Genomic DNA, 17,471 nt, shown 5'->3' with positions numbered 1-17,471 from the left:
CACTAGAGTGTAGTGTTGTGCTGTGAATTATATCTTTAGTCGCCATCTGTCCTGTGAAGGCATGCAAGGCTGTTGGTTGTTGAACTTGATGCATATATTTATTTAAATAATCGTTTTCTAATTAAATTGTCAATAAACGTGATATTCTGTTTTAAAACTCTTGTGTGCCTTGAACCCTCTGTCCTCCACAAATTTATTCACTTTAAAGTTCATCCTCTATAAGAGGATTTAGTCTCTTAAAGAGAGAGTAAGTTTAATTGTTACAATATAGTGCACGGAAGTTAGCCTACGCATTTTTATATGAATTCATGTTACGTAGCAGTTAAATATAAGTTATGCATATAAATAGTTGAATAATAATTTACATTTCAGACCCGTTTTTTTAAAAGGAGATTTACATTTGTACATAATAACTTTGTTGTTCTAAACGGCTATAGCTATTTTTTTTAATAGTGCTTGTTTTTCCAAATGAAGACATTCGTGTTTTCCGCTTTTCTACGGTATTTCAATGGGGATAGAGGAGAGAACTACCGAAAAAAACCGCCCACTGCGTTTTTAACAAATCAAGTAAAGAGGTTGAAAACGCCTATCCTGATTTGGGAACACACAATAATTGGAAAATACAGTCTCTTTTAGTTCAGCACAGACAGACCCTCATATTTCTGCTGTCAGGTGTGTGAACTGAAATACATTCCGTCATTTTAGACGCTGACTTGCGCTTAATTAATAGGTACAAAAGCGACTGGTCTTATTCATCTTCAGAGGAATCTTATCAGCGACTCTTCGTTAATCAGGATCTGTGTGTGTAGGTTGTTTTGTGTTTTGTGTGGGGTTTTTTTTTGTCGTTTTTCTGTCAGTCAATGTGCATGAGCGCGTGCGTCTGTAAAGTCCGAGATCGAACAGCAACACTTGAATAACTTCACTGATTGTGAACGACATGAAGACCATCTCTTTACTCTTCATCATCTCTTTATTCTTCAACGGTAAGTTCATTTAGCAACATTTAGACAACACTTAGCCTACTTTCACTTTTCTGCAAACCAGAAGTGTGCATTAATGTATGAGAGTTTGATTAATCTTCATGGTGCTGATGCAGTTTTAAAAATACTTTCATTGTTTTGTTTCGAAAAATCACAGACTTGAATACCGCGACCTCATATTAAATGTGATATTTCATGAAAACATGACGTCACTCTCATGTGATCTCAATTCAATCGTTGTACTGACAGTGTTGTGAGTTTAATCTCGATCTTTTCTGTTTGTTCTACAGGTGCTTTGACCGAGTCAGTGAAAGTGAATGAGGGATATTCTGTCACACTGTACACTAATACTACAGGTGTGATCAAGTGGAGGTTTGGAGTTGAACTACAGAGTAATGATGTGATCGAGTGGAGGTTTAGAAATGAACTCATAGCTAAAGTGGACAGAGGTTCAATCTCATTTTTTAACGGATCTGATGGGATATTTATTGACAGACTGAAGATAAACAATCAGACTGGAGATCTCACCATCATAGACTTCACATATGATCTGGCTGGATCTTATCGCCTACAGATCACTGGAGAGAGAGAAATAACAAAGACATTCAGTGTTACTGGTGAGTATTTCAGTGTTTACAAAAAACGGTTTACAGTCATGCACTGAAAAAAGGTTTTCATTGAAACAATTTATAAAATATAGATGTGAATCCTTACCCTACATTTTTTAAGTTGATCCAATGATAAATAAATAACTTGCCCTAGATAATATTTTATGTCTGTCAAAACTATTTCATACAACTAAGCACAAATTATATATTTCTTGTTGAAGTAAGTCAATTAATTTAAATTCTATTTTTGAAAAAATCTTATTTAAGAAATATTATAAATTATTTGTTTTCTCAAATCAAATAGATATAGATCTAAATAAACAATTATTTATCATTAAAAAATACAAATTATTTGTTTTAAACAAAAAGATATGGATTTAATAAAACATGATTGCATTAATTTGCAGAGCGTGGTCTGATGGTGACTGGACGAGGTTTGTGTTTAATGCGCATGCGCTGGATTGAGTGTGTAACCTAGCGATTGTACGTTCCTCAAAACTAAAATTTCTTAGTTGAACTGTTAATTACAAATATTTATATATTTTACTTCAAAAATCAAACTAATAATTTTAAGCTGAACTGAAAGACAAATGATTAGTTGGATGAAGTACTGCTTGAAAACCTTTTTTCAGTGTGGGTTTAAATGGTTCGGGTTTAAATGGCAGTTTCTGTCGGAACGAAAGTCGCTTGTCCCGCTTCTAATATATCATTATGCTAATTTAATTTTCATATTTTTCATACTGTTAAAATGTTTTATAAAATAGATTAACATTGCCAATTAAAAACAATTCAAAGTTTTTACTGTTGGGTTACTTAAAAAATGGATAAAACTGAAATGTAAAATGAAAATTGAATTAATATATTATTTTCAAATTTCAAAGATAAAATATTTTGCTGTTGCATATGAAAAATGTCATAGTCAGTTAAATTTCAGAAGAACAAGAGTAACAAAAATCTTGTTTGTATTGTTGTGTCTCAACTGATGGGGTCGAAAGTATAACATTATTCTCGAAGTGAAATTAGGCCTATACAGAAGTCATTCTACATTTGTACAAAATACCACCTGGTATTGATCACACTTGTGAAATATTGACCACAGCAAAAATATATCTCTATATCTGTCTAAAACGCTTTTCTATAAATGCAATCAAACAGGAAAATTCTTAGTGTTTACAGTGTTGCAGTGATTATTATGAATGATTTATCTGTGCACACCATTTTTTTTTATTCATTTGCACTTGTAATCTTTAATGAAAAACGTTAAGCTCCTTCCCCCCCTCTAAACAACAACTAATCATCACTTGATGCCAGCAACAAAAAAAGAGGACGGACTAAACTGTCAGTCCAATGGTGCTTTTAGCCCTCCCCTCAAGGCCCAACTTACAGAACAGATCAAAATTATTAACAAAGAGCAGCTTCTGTTCAATACACGATGACATTAACCATTGATTAAGCGCAAATAGTCTACTGAACCTTTCATTCCCTTGTCGGCAGGTAATGCTAACAGCCTGAGGGCTAATAGCGAATGATCAGATAAAAATGATTTATCAGTGCGTTTAAGGACGATTTTGGTATGGGATATATTTCAGGATGAGTTTTACCCTCGGTGAAATAACAGTTCAAAACACAAATCTTAAGATACAAGAAGAATAAACGATGTATTAAGAATAAGTTTGAAGAAGCTCCGGCTCAAACCGCGCGCTCTCAGCAAACAGGAAGTGACGTCCAAAAGTTGCCTAAATGAGATCATGAAGATTATTTTTTATTTACTTCATGCAGATTTGTTTCAGGCATGAAAAAGTGCCTGCTAATGTATTGATGATAACTTGAAGGCAGCATGTGTCTGCTGCAGGGATGAAATCTTTTTGTAGACGAAAAAAGCTTTGCGCTGGTCCCCTCAAGAAAAAGTCAATAGTAGTTTTCCGTATTTGATTTTCAAAAAAAAAAAAAGCTTTGCAATCAACAAATGTTTATGAAATGTACACGTTTTGTCTATCCAGAAAAGGTTGACTTACGTGAATATAACCTTCCTAAGAGAATCACTGAAGACTATTTTGAGCACAAATAGTGCGTTTTAGATGTTGTTCTGGTGTATTCAGTGTCGTCTGTTTGTGTCTGGATCAGCTGAGACTGAAATACTGCATGTTAAATCTCTGTCTATCTTCTTCACTCTCTCCTCCTCTTCTACAATAGAATGTGTCTTTTTTGTATGTTTATAATTCATTTTAAATATATAATTAAAATGAAAGTGGATTTGTTTTAGTAACTTTCACTGTTCTGTTGGGTTATGCAGGGACGTTATTGTTTGTGATGGAGGGAGAGTCTGTCCGTATGAATGCTGGTGCACCTGACAGAGAAAACTATGTGATCCGCTGGAGGTTTGAGAACTCTCCTCTAGCTGAACTCAACAGAAAGACTGAAATCATCTCAACACATGATGAGAGATTCAGAGACAGACTGAAGCTGGATGATTGGTATGGATCTCTCGCCATCACAAACATCACAACTGATCTTTCTGGACTTTATGAAGTCATCGTCGACAGCAATAGTGGAACACACACCATACACCAGTCATACACAGTTACTGTCAGTGGTGAGTACATCAAGTCCTTCAAAATGATAAACATCATATATCACTCTGTGAAAAATGTAAATATTTGTACTACAGTGTTAGTTGTTTCAGACAGAGTTTTCTTTGTGTGTTTGGTGATGCAGATGAAGTGAAGTCAGTGTCAGTGATGGAGGGAGATTCTGTCACTCTACACACTGATACTCAAATACAGAGATATGATAATATAAACTGGGATTTTGGACCTCAAAAGTATTTATTATCAGCAACGTCTGGTGGGAGCATTAATGTTTATAATGGGAGATTCAGAGACAGACTGCAGGTGGACGATCAGACCGGATCTCTCACCATCACAAACACCACGACTGAAGATTCTGGACTTTATGACGTAGAGCTTAAAAAGCGTCAATCCGAACAAATCATCAAAAAGAGATTCATTGTGTCTGTCAGCGGTGAGTAACTCCTGTGTTTCAATATAATGAAGATCTCATTCAGATCACAGCGCTGACTTACATTAAACATTTCGGTTTTCTTCCAAATATTTTCACACACCTCTCTTCTTCAAAATGATTATTTATGTGCAAATAAATATTATACAAAAAATAAATATTTACAAATAGAATAGACTTGAACACATGAAAAGGTTCAGTGCACATGTGATATTACATTAATCACGCATAGTTAAATACATCAGATAAGAATGCAAATAGGAATTTAAGCATTTTGTTGAAACATAAAATATGTGTCTCACACACCCCAGCTTTTCATTCATTTCTGGCTTTAGTCAAAGAACAATCGTACACGGATCTGTATACTTGTCATTCTAACTATAATTGACACCTGTCAGTGTTAGTGCTGATGTGTGTTTGACATGAGATCAAATCTGATGTGTGTCTCTCTCTCATTACAGCTCAAGATCGATCTTCACATGTGTCTTCAGGAGGATCATGTGTTGGTGTTCTGCTGGTGTTTGTGTGGTCACAGATCATCTAAATCAAGAACACAAGAGGGTAAGAATCATGTAGAGCGGATAATAACAGAGGAAAACAGTCTGTCGACACAAACTTGCCTTTGAAAGGAGACGCTCAGCAACAGTGATGTTCCTCTAACTCCTGTTTCACACAAGATTTATTTCAGGACTCTTGTAAACTTTGTGAAAATAACTGACATTAGACAATATGCTTGCTGTCACATGCTAGTTTAAGAATGCTACGGTGCATTTTGCTATTTTTCTTTGTTATTAAACTACTGTTGTTTAGTTTGGTTTGTGGTGACATGTTTACACAATCACCTCAGGTCAGTATTTCACATTCCTTCTTCTTCTTCTTCAGGTGTTGTGTACTGAAACTCATTTGGTGGTGATAGATCTGAGCATCTGTGTTATTGTGTAAACTACTGCTCGGGCATGTCAACAGGGAATATTTCACAATCACAGATTCAGAGTCAGTCGTCCTTTAAGAGAAACAACAGATTGCAAGTTTGGTTAAACGATCAGATTGACTCTATGTATTTACTTTTGTACTCATTTTTGAACATTTAGTTTATAACCTCTCATAACCTCTCTCATAGCTAAACCTTTCATTATTTTGGGCTTCACGCTTGACCTTTCCTCATACAGCCCTTTGTGACGAAATAAAAACCTGACATTTGTGCCTATACCCAGGGGAGGACTAACCATTAGGCAAAGGTAGGCAATTGCCTGGGGCCCCGAGCTACCAGGGGCCCCCAAAAGGAAGTGGTGGACTTAACCAACAAGACATGTCAGCAGCCACGTAGAGCCCCAAGTAATCATCAAAATAGTCGGGATATCCCTGTTAACGTTTTACGTTATTACATCTGTACGAAGGCACTCCCCCCATTATAGATTAGAGTGGACCATTCCATAATATAAAAATAAAATGGCGTCCGAAACGCCCGTTGGAGCATAGTTTTGTATAAATGTAAGTTTCATTTTCACTTTCAACAACTTCTGATTGCATTTCTAGCAAGAAATTAGCTTTTAAATATGTGATTAGTTATTGCAAAGACGCTCTCTGTTTATAATTCAAATAGACTTCAGTTGCGCTGCTTATGTGTTTCTCTGGGCTGCCTTCGTGCACAGACGCTGCAAATCACTACTAGAGCAAGCTCGTGATCAACTAGCGCGAATCACGCGTCAAACGCCCGAATCGCGCCGCAAGTAGGTCTATCGCGTCTTTGCATTGACTTAACATGTAAATCACTTGCGCTTAACGCTTCATTCGCGTTTGGTCTGAACACACTATTAGACTCTCGTCAAAAATATGTCGAGTGTCTTGACAAAAAAACACTGCGTGCATTATTAAACAGATTGTCATTTGTAACTGCAGTTACGAAACAGTGGAGGCGCTGTTTTGTTACCAGCAGTGAGACGCTGAAGAGTTCAGTAAAAGAGCTATATTAGGAGCTGTATTAGCTGTGTTTCACGGCTGTTCAGGAGTTTTACGTTCAATTTACATTTTCTTGAATTTTTTGAAAAGGTGTTCTAAATTAACTTGCTGTACATCATTATAATGTTTTTAGTTGTGAAGTTGGCTCGTTGAATCAGCGTTATTCTGTACACAGCGAGTTCGCCAGTATGAACGCACATTGCGATCAGAACGACTCGCAAACAAATGACTCCTTTGAACCAATTCGTTTACACAGAATGTAAGAGATCAGTGAATCGTTCAAAGCTCAGTGAATTACAAGAGAACGTATAGGGTGTGAATGAGCTTTGCTCATTTAGTTAGACTGGTTACTTATAGGCGAAAAAGTCTTATAAAAAAGGCTTATATTAAAATTTTCAACTTTTCTGTTTGATTGATTAAATGCATTATACAGTATAACTTATTAGTTTTCATTTCATCAATTTTTTAGGACTTTAATATAAGTGTTTTGTTAAGACACTTATCTCATGTTTTTCATTTGGGAATTTCATTATTATATATTTTTTAATGAGTCAGTATCTGTGTTGTTTATTAAGCTTCGTTTTCCCCTGTCACTGTGACTGGGGGTGAAAGGTTGTGTGCTTTGAGGAGGAAGAAAAATAAGGGTTGCAGTAAAGTAAAATGGTGCATAGTTGGGGCCCCCATACATGGATTTTCCTAGGGCCCCCAAACCACTAAATCCGCCCCTGCCTATACCATTAAACTGTGTGTATTTAAGACTAGTGAAGAGTCATCATATAGCTGCATCATATAGCTGGGCTTGGAATTGTAAGCTTTGGTCTTGTCACCCTCCCCCATATAACCAAGATAAGAATAATTCAGCACAGTGTTGTCACATGTGGGCCAAACCACTTGCGTGCTTAATGTTTTGCAGGGCTCTTGGCAGCATCACTTTTAAGGAGTTTCTCCTGACGCAATATCTGAGTGAGAACAGAGCCAACTGAAAAGAAAACACTGTAAATTTAAGTGCGCTTGTTTAGTTTTATGGAGTAGTGAAAGAAATCCTCCTGCGAGTGGAGACATTAGCGCGCGCGCCCACCCGCACATGGATGCGCGTTATGCGCTCTCGACATTTTTTCCTATAACGAGAACGGCCTGATATGATTATAAAGAAGAGGTGAAAGTTGCATCTAAAAGTTCTTTTTTTGGCCTATTGCAGGATCGTACGCGTACGCACGGATTATAACAGGGTTTCTGGTTCTCATCATTGACACCAGAGAACAAGCCTGTCCTTCATAACTTTTACTTGCTAATGCACTTAAACATCAGCAAAAAACAAAGACATTTGGCCTCATAAAACTCCAAACGTTTAACCTCGTTTTCCTGGAAGTTACGCGTTGGTTTGTCTGCATTGAGAAATGGAGATAAAGGGAAAGGGGTGAGGAGATATTTATGTGTTGATACAACTTCATGGCTCCGTCAATAGCGCATTGTGATGGAGAGTTAACGCTGTCCTTGCATGATGTTCTTGTAAAAAAAAAACTAAAAGAGTAGAAATATGATATATGGCTTAATTATAATCACATATGTTTTTTAATAAATGCTCCTTTTAAACATGTAACTGTAGCTATACTGTAGCAAATTGTTCAAAATATTAATCTAAAAGTTAGTTTTAAACAATTTGTTTAGAACAGATTTTTATTACAGTCATAAACAGACACAATACAATAAAAGTGTATTCAAAGTAGCCTAAAACAACAAAATAAATATAACAAACGTGCTATAAGGATAATACAGCAAGGATAAATAATAAACAAATAATGAAACTTGGTCATTCTTTTTTTGTTTAAATTAGTATATAAAGGGATTTGGAGTAAGAACATTTTATTTTATAAATGTGAAATTTCCCCAATAAAAACGTATATACGTAAGATGAGCCTTATACCTTTATCGGTTCGTTGATTATTAACATTAACATTTTATTTATGTTTATTGTATTTTCTTAAAAATCTATTTCGTCAAATATGTGAGACTGGATGTCTGTGAGATTTATGATCTTTCTATGTAGCCTATTTCTGTTCAATAGCTGAATAATCAACATAATATAATTTTTATATTAATATAATAAAAGTGTAAAGATTTTGAAGTAAATTTCGACAGCAATAGTGGAACACACACCATACATCTGTCATTCACAGTTACTGTCAGTGGTGAGTACATCAAGTCCTTCAGTATGATAAACATCATATATACATGATCGCTCTGTGAATAACTCCTGTTAATAACCGCAGTTATACTGATATAAGGGTCATTGCCTCACTACGAGCACTTATCATGTGGTGCAACCAATAATATCAATAATTGTATTTACTTAAAATAAAATATATCTCATTTCTGTTGTTGAAATATTAATCTCTGATAAAGATTGCATAAGTGAAAAAAATTACATTTGATCAGTTTTTTTGGAAAATAAGTTTGTTACATTTGTTTATTTAAAAAGATAAATTATTCAACACAAATGTAAGATCTTTACTACAATGTAAACCCGGATAAGTAGGCAATACTTTCTATAATATTTTAGAGGTTCTTAATTTAAGTAAGCAAAACTTTCAAATTTTTGATTACTGTTAAGTCAAAGTTCTTACCAAATCTTAGCAAGTGCGACTTAAATATTAAATTGATCCCTTTTATGAAATTAAGTAGACTCACTAACTTAAGAAGTTCACTTTTTGAATGGAATTAGTGAAATAAATAAACTTTTTTTTGATGATATTCAAATTATATGACCAGCACCTCATATCACCCACACTTACAGTCTGTGGAGAAATAAACAATCTGTTGGTGTAGATGTTTGAGGTGTTTGTTGATCAGTGAAGTTATTCAAGTGTTCAGTGTTTCATCTCTGTTAGTCAGTAACAGTCGCCGTCCACAAACACACCGACCGACAGAATAACTTCTTCATCTGATTTGTTAAAACCGAGTGGGTGTAGCTCAACAGCTTTCTCCTTGATCAACCCTGAGAATGAGGCGGAGAAACAGAGTGAGATCGTGTGGAAACAAGCACCACCATTAGAACTATTTGGGGGAGATTTGGATCGTTGTAATAAATGTTCCTCAGGTGGAGGTTTCAGAGGACAGATGTCTTCATCTTCATGAGTTTGTGTCTGTAGAAAGATCTCTTATAAAGCTGAGAGATTTAACGCTCTGTGACACACAAACATCAGTCGTTTTGGGCTGTGCATCTGTGACTGTGCCATTAACCTGAAGCTCCGCTCAACTCCTGCAGCGCTCCCCTTTCTGTCCTCTGTGAACTGATCATCAATCCTGCTGTCCAACCACCCAAAGTTAAACCTCTCATAACAATTTACAGGAATAATGTTAAAGTGCAGATTGCAACATCACCATCCCAAAGCACCATGTGTTGTTCCAAATATTGCATCTAATCCAGAAAGAATGTTGGGCATAGGCCAATGACACCATGAGAGCTTGGTTATGAAAATTTTGCAAGCTTAACTGGTTTTGATTGAAATAAAAATAATATATACACAATAAATATGATACACTGGTCTGGTTATTTTCCCTCCCACGCCGTGGCAAGGCCACATTTCCCTCCGCCAGCGGTTTCCGTACAAGTTGGTGACGTAGGTGCAGAAGGATCTGAGGATGTTTTCGTGAATTCCACATTTTATGAGGTGTCCGAGGGAAAGAGGCGTTGACATTCATTCCTCAACATCTCATCAACAGTGTGAGACCATCGGTGGAGTGAACGAGTGAATGCCTGCGAGCTCATCGGTGTGTTTGGTGACGACACTGCTGCCTCTTCTATTCCTTCTCCTTCGGGCAATCGTCACAAACCCCCAAAAATGTGACGTTTAGCATGTGAATGCAAAATACTGGTTTCTGAGACATTTATATGACGTCACGACAGCAGCTCGCACACAACGTACAGGATTCAAAGCATGAGGGAAGAGCATTTTGAGCATTCCGCATTTCTCCATTTTACAACAGGCCAGATATTGTGGGGTTTTGAAAAAATTAGGACGATTTGGCATTTGTCAAAAATCATAAAGAGATCTCAACAATTTCACAAACTGAGCTCAGATTTGTCAAGTCTATGTTATCAAAAGCCAATGTTATAGAAGATCTGAACATGAACTCAAACATTTACCATCACAAAATGTAAGCAATTTTAGAAAAGCATCTGCGACTGAGAAGTTGAAACACAACAGAACTCCTGAGCTATAAAATCTGAGGAATAGCAGTTTGCTTTGGGTGAAATAGGTAAAATGATTATACTGAAAGATCTTTAAAAACTACTCACCACTGACAGTAAAGCTCTCTGTAATGTTTAAAGTGCAAATACAGACGGATCCAGTGCTTATTATTATGGCACTCTCTGAACATATGTATCCATATTACAACACAAACTGCTTTCATGCTGTTTAACTATTGCCAAAAAATGCTGGGGGGAAGGCTGCGCTCGGGACCTCGACGACCGGAAGGTGGCCGGGTCGCGGCGGGGCAGGATGTGATTTATTGCCTCAGCCTGCTACTTCACCGAGGAGAACTGCTGTGACACATTCTCCACGGTGTCACCGAACAGCCCTGACAGAATGTGGACTTTCTGGGTGTCATCCATCTGTGCAAGTCACAACTAAGCAAATAAAAACCAACAGTCGGGGAGCGTTGTGTGGAGTATTTTTTTTAATTTACATAACGTACATTTTAAAATATACTTAGCACAAAAAATAGACAGAGCATCAGAGCACACCTTACTATTGCGCAATGGCCATGAACCTACGGTGGCTCGAAGGTGTTTACCGGCCAACGCGAACTTTCCCGTAGAGTTCTGTTTGGTTTGCTGAGCCGAACTAGTGAAACGAATTGTCATTTGGACCAGATTTTGTTTCGAAATGATGTCACAATTGGTCGTTTTTCGATTTCAAATATAGTAGCCTGGCCCTTTAAGAAGAAACGTGGCAAGGTGAAGAATCTTTTAACCACAACAAGCTGATGGTAAAGTGTTCTCTTGTTGATCAAACAGCTAAGATTGCAGCCGACAGATGTTTCTACGGCTCGGGCTTGTCGGTGCGGATGATTGCACAGTTTCCACACACGGATGAGATTTAAAGTCAGTCCTCCTTAAAGAGAAATGGGAGAAGAAGTCAAATATAAAGCTGAAAAGATCATAAAGATCATAAAGCAAATTACCATAAGAGTGTTGATTTGCTTTATCAGATACAGAACTGATCAATGTTCTCAGTAATGATTACGACGCTTTGCTTTTAATCAACTGTTAACGATTTTTACTATTTTTATGTCGATCTTATCTGAACATCTCAGTTAAATCCTACACTTTCTTATTAGATCATATTGAATTCCTTTAAACCGCAGATTTGATGTAATTCCAACAGCAACTGCAGTGATACTCAAGTGTGCATCCAATACGCAACATTAAATAGTGAGTTTTTCATCTTATACAGTGCTTGTGTGTAGGTGTATTTATAGGCTTGATTCAAATAAAATATTGTTTAAAATAATGTAAAGTGCGTGTCTGACGTTAGAGACCCGACTGTCAGGAGTGAGTTAATGGTTAAAGATGGTAATAATTATAGAGGCCTTACTGCCTGAAGGGAGTTGCCTGTAATGTGTCACAGTTGGCTTTCCTCCCCATTAAGGGGTTACGTAAGAAATGTGATGAAAGAAAAGAGTAAAATAGTTGAATGTCTTAACCCCTGTCCCAGCCATTAACAACAGTTTTCAGATTCAAATGATATGTTTTTTTTTAAGAGAAAAGCCATGTCTTTAAGAGGGGACAAGGCCAAAATAACCAAAGAATTACCAGCTAGGAGGATCAGACTACTGGCCTTTACCAAACGAAAGCAAATAATAAAATTCTACTTTCCCAAGAGAAATCACAAAATAAAATTAAAGAATTTGAAGATAGCGTTATTTATTGCTTAAAAACATTTGAGCGAATATCGCAATACGTGCTCCACATAACCCTCTCACACCTGAAAATAAAGAGACTTGGACTTGCTGTTCATCGACTTCACAGATCTGCTTTTAACACAGTTATCCTTCATAAGCTCTCAGATAAACTCGACCTGAACTCTACTCTCTGTGAATGGATTTCCTCACTGTCAGGCCCTAAATCTGTCAGAGTTGGAAATATAAAATCAAACAGAATTGTGATGAATGGTGATGTCCCACAGCGGTGCTATGACTTTTATAAGCGATCGGGCGGAGGGTGTTGGATAGGGGGGGGGAAATTGCCCCAAAAATCCCATTGACTTAACATTGCGCCGAAATTTGACAGGTCGTTGCTCCGAGCGAGGATTTCATAGAAACATGCGGGTTACCACGTTTGAAGAGGCTGGCAGGCTCTGTAACAACATACCTCACAATGGGGTGTAAGTTGTACCCCTGGGGCGTAAGAGCCATCTGAAATTCCCCATAGACTTATAATGGGGCAGGAAATATGCCCATATAAGGTGTTGTAAATGTCCCAGGTGCAATATTTTAGCAGTACAACATAATAGAGACAAGGGGGTAGGCTCATTTTACTCAGACAACCAATCAGTGTCACATGATCATCATGAACCTATGAAGCCACGCCCATAGCAACAATTTACAGCAACCGATACCATAGACTCCCATTATAAAAGGTCCAGATGGATATCTTTGCAGCACAGTGTCGTAAAGACAAGGGGGTGGGCTTATTTTACTCAGACAACCAATCAGTATCCCAGGATCTTCATGAACCTCTGAAGCCACGCCCATAGCAACCAAACACATTAGCCTAACAACTGTTCAGCAAGACCTATATCTCTGCATCAGAACATCGTAGAGACATGGGGGTTGGTTAATTTCACTCATGGCTTAGAGTATTATCAATTGGCAGATACCAAGCCACGCCCATAGCAACCAAACAGATTAGCCTAGCAACCGTTTAGCAAGACCTACTGTATATCTCTGCATCAGAACATCGTAGAGACATGGGGGTTGGTTCATTTCACTCGTGGCTTAGAGTATCATCAATTGGCAGATGCCAAGCCACGCCCATAGCAACCAAAAGATTATCTTAGCAACCGTTTAGCCAGACCTATATCTCTGCATCAGAACATCGTAGAGAAATGGGAGTTGGTTCATTTCACTCGTGGCTTAGAGTATCATCAATTGGCAGATGCCAAGCCACGCCCATAGCAACCAAACACATTAGCCTAGCAACCTGTTTAACAAGACCTATATCTTATGTTGGTTAGATTCATTCGTTAAAGTGTCATCACCCTAGTGACTGCCCAGTGCCGAGTTTTGCCACGCAAGCACCACTCACATTTTCTTCAGAAAATCTACCTTTCTAGTTTATCTTTTATTTTTTCATAATGTATACACATGCATTTAAAATTACATTCATCTTATAACATTATGGAGTTGTGGTGTAATCACAGTTATGGCTTATTTGAGCAGCATTAAATACCAGTAGTCTGTGTAATAAACCAGACGCAGCTTCTGCAGAATAAATATCACTGAATATAATGAGCCTATGTGTTTTGTCTCTTATTGCAGAAAAGAAGACTTCAGTCCAGGAGGAAGTCAGGAAGAGACAGATTAATTTTTATTCAAACAGAGATTAAGACGCCCAAAGAATGTTTTTCTCTCATCACATTTCTTCCACAACCCTATCAGGAGGGAAACATTACCCATATGAGTGACCCCTATAGGCAGTCTCTATAATTACTAACATCTTTACCCCACCAGTGATGTTAACTCATTCCTGACCGTCAGTTCTCTAAGACACATCAATGACGTTAACACAAGACACGGAGATGACGCGATGATAGAATAAAATGATCAGAGTTTATTGAATGACTAAACTGAAACAGAGATCATGTTTATCAACAGGCAAGTTTATGTCCACTGAATGTTTTCCTCTGTTGTTATCTGTAAGAAACACAGATGAGAGAGAAAATCAAAGTGTATCAGAATAAAGATGATGATATTCCTGCTGCTGTATCTGCATGATTCTTACCCTCTTGTGTTCTTGATTTAGAAGATCTGTGACCACACAAACCCCAGCAGAACACCAACACATGATCCTGCTCGAACACCTGAAGACACACCTGAAGACACATCTGAAGACACATCATCTGAAGACCGATCTTGAGCTGTAATGAGAGAGAGAGAGAGAGAGACACGCATCAGTGTGAGTCAATCTCATCTAGAACAAACTCAACAAGGACTAAATTCAGGTCTAAACTTTTACTGAGATCTTCATTATATTGAAGTTACTCACTGCTGACAGTCACAATGAATCTCTCATCAATGGATCTTTTGGATTGATGGTTTGTGATCTGGAGTTGATAAAGTCCAGGGTCTTCAGTTGTGATGTTTGTGATGGTGAGAGATCCAGTCTGAGCATTCACCTGCACTCTGTCTCTGAATCTGTGACTAAACAATTTAAACTCTCCTCCATTGATTACAACTATAGGATTCTTTTCAGGTCCAAAAGTCCAGTTTATAAAATCATAACTCTGTACTGGAGTGTCAACATGTAGATTAAGAGAATCTCCCTCCATCACTGACAGCGTCTTCACTTGATCTGTATCGACAAATATATGAGAGCTGTTGTCAATCACAGAGATTAAAGAGGAACTGTTATGCAAAATTCACTTTTCAAATGTACCATCACTAAACACAACATATATCTGTCACTTCAGTCGCACCAAAAGCTTAATCAAATTCATTTTATTAGACATGGAACGGCTCATCAATGTCTCCATTCTCACGGTAAATGTAAATATTCATTACGATTGAGGATGGAGGAAAACAGACAGAGAACATTTTACACTGGAATCATAATAATGTGAATGTGCTGTTTATCATTTTGAAGGACTTGATGTACTCACCACTTACAGTAACTGTGTATGACTGGTGTATGGTGTGTGTTCCGCTATTGCTGTTGATATTTACTTCATAAAGTCCAGAGTCTTCAGTCGTGATGTTTGTGATGGTGAGATATCCAGACAGATAATTCAGCTTCAGTCTGTCTCTGAATCTCCCATCATGAACATCATCATGTGTTGAGATGATTTTAGTCTTTATGCTGATTTCAGCTAAAGGAGAGTTTTGAAACCTCCAGCGGATCACATCATGGTTTTCAGAAAACCCAGTGAACAGAATGACAGAATCTCCCTCCATCACTGCCAATGACGTCATGTCACTTCCATAACCTATCCGAACTGCAGAACAAACAGTGAAAGTTACTAAAACTAATTTTTCACAATTCTCTGGAATGTCATGCGAGTCACCCGAATGGGGAAGTGAACGAAAATGAGCGTATAAATGATCACCTGTGATCAGATCACCTGAGATGAATGTTACATCAGTTGCTTCCTTACTATACAGAAATCAAAAGCAACAGGTTCAATTTGAAAAAAGCATACACGGTATTTATAAAACTGGATAAAAGTTATCAAGATGACCCGCTGCGACTGAGACATCAGCTTTAGAAAGTTAGGAAAGAAAGAATATTGGAGAGAAATGTGATCGTGTAAGTTTCTCAAAGGTCCTAAATGATATTTAACAACCACTCAGAAAACGTTTCTCTAGTTGTTAGTACTGAATATTATTTTGAAGAACATGCAAGAAGAAGTGCAAAGTACTTCAATAATTATAAATCAAGGCTTTACTTCTGACAGATTTGCTAACTAGGCTTCGAAAAACACAGTTCTAATGTAAACAAGACAATGAGATGAAAACATCTGTAAATTCCATTAATCAAAATCATAAATAATAATTGACAATTATGACTTTTTAAACTATTTTTTATTTTGTAATTGTACAGCATTTTCTCATATATCTATCCATATGTAAGGATGTTTAGATGATAGATGTGTGGATTTCTGTATTATAGACAAATGTACAAACAATATCCACCTGTAGTTAACAGACAGAATAATATTGAGTTATTTTTGTTTGAACAGAATTAAACTAACGTCGGTTACAATGAACCCCACGCATGAGGTAAGACGGGGTTGCTGGGTTGGAAGGGATAATGGGCTTAGCCCCCTGAAAAAAACATAAAAAATAACAGGAACCTGGCTGCCTTAATTTTGAGTTCATTAAACTTAAATAATTAACGAATTTCATGCAGACTGGTTGTGTTAACTAACTAAGTTGAATTAATTCAAAATTTTAAGGCAGCCAGGTTACTTTTTTATAGTGCACAGCACACCCGACACATAAACTATACTTCTCAGACTTCTCAATAATGCCTAAAAATGATTAGGCCTAAGTCTCGCATACAAAAAACATCACTTAAACTGCTCCACTTTGATCAAGATTCTCTAACAGTCATTACACTGCAAAAATTTCTTACAAAGCAGTTTATGTCTTATTTTCTAGTACAAATATCTAAAACTTAAATCAAGATACATTAACTTAACCATGAAAATTATGTAAGAAATTTAGTCTTGTTTTATGAAAGAAAATGTTGTGGGAATATTTTTTAGATAAAAGTATGATTTAAATATCAATATAATCAATAAGTGTTTTCTTTCATTTGTTTCATTAAGCTGTGTGTTTTGGTCATGTGCTTTCTATTTCACTCAGTGGAAAGTTCCTGGGCAAACAAAGAAAACAGAGAAAGTTGGGGGTTGGAGTCGTAAATGATCTAGATAAACACACACACATATAAAGAGTCACAAAGAAAAATAAATGTTATGAATCAATCCACTGTATATGTTCTAAGTATAATCATGAGTTGTGATGTGTTTTAATGAATCATAGGATTAAGAAACAACGCTATATAATTAAAAACATTAGATGATTAAGTGTTTTCTTTTTACTAAAAGAATGTTAAGAATGTTGGTGTGTTGTCCGGCCACAATAAACTGTTTTTAGGAGACCACTCCTTGGGGGAGGG

General features: G+C 36.8%; 2 protein-coding genes across 2 annotated transcripts in view; one reads left to right on the top strand and one right to left on the bottom strand.

The window, feature by feature from the left end:
• Positions 1–596: 596 nt before the first annotated feature.
• Positions 597–5,604, top strand: LOC130548644 (uncharacterized). Its single transcript, XM_057325548.1, has 6 exons — positions 597–983; positions 1,271–1,597; positions 3,882–4,181; positions 4,304–4,609; positions 5,068–5,167; positions 5,489–5,604. The coding sequence occupies exons 1-5, from the start codon at positions 938–940 to the stop codon at positions 5,148–5,150; spliced, it is 1,062 nt and encodes a 353-aa protein (XP_057181531.1). The 5' UTR covers positions 597–937; the 3' UTR covers positions 5,151–5,167; positions 5,489–5,604.
• Positions 5,605–14,140: 8,536 nt separating this feature from the next.
• The window catches only part of LOC130548643 (uncharacterized), a 13,874-nt gene continuing 10,543 nt past the window's right edge, over positions 14,141–17,471 (bottom strand). Inside the window, exons 3-6 of the mRNA XM_057325547.1 lie at positions 15,454–15,786; positions 14,841–15,146; positions 14,577–14,712; positions 14,141–14,488 (exon numbers count right to left, since the gene is read on the bottom strand). Of these exons, the coding sequence (XP_057181530.1) occupies positions 14,594–14,712; positions 14,841–15,146; positions 15,454–15,786 (758 nt within the window). The 3' untranslated portion in view covers positions 14,141–14,488; positions 14,577–14,593. The remainder of the gene's footprint in view (positions 14,489–14,576; positions 14,713–14,840; positions 15,147–15,453; positions 15,787–17,471) is intronic.

The sequence above is a fragment of the Triplophysa rosa genome, linkage group LG25 (genome assembly GCF_024868665.1).
Source record: "Triplophysa rosa linkage group LG25, Trosa_1v2, whole genome shotgun sequence".
Classification (NCBI taxonomy): domain Eukaryota; kingdom Metazoa; phylum Chordata; class Actinopteri; order Cypriniformes; family Nemacheilidae; genus Triplophysa; species Triplophysa rosa.
This window is presented reverse-complemented; position numbering and strand designations above follow the sequence as displayed.

Bases quoted from the DNA above. Each gene is read 5' to 3' on its own strand.
- LOC130548644 (XM_057325548.1), top strand. From the start codon at position 938: ATGAAGACCATCTCTTTACTCTTCATCATCTCTTTATTCTTCAACG. The intron at 4,182-4,303 runs GTGAGTACATCA...TTGGTGATGCAG, and splicing joins ATACACAGTTACTGTCAGTG to ATGAAGTGAAGTCAGTGTCA. The intron at 4,610-5,067 runs GTGAGTAACTCC...CTCTCATTACAG, and splicing joins ATTCATTGTGTCTGTCAGCG to CTCAAGATCGATCTTCACAT.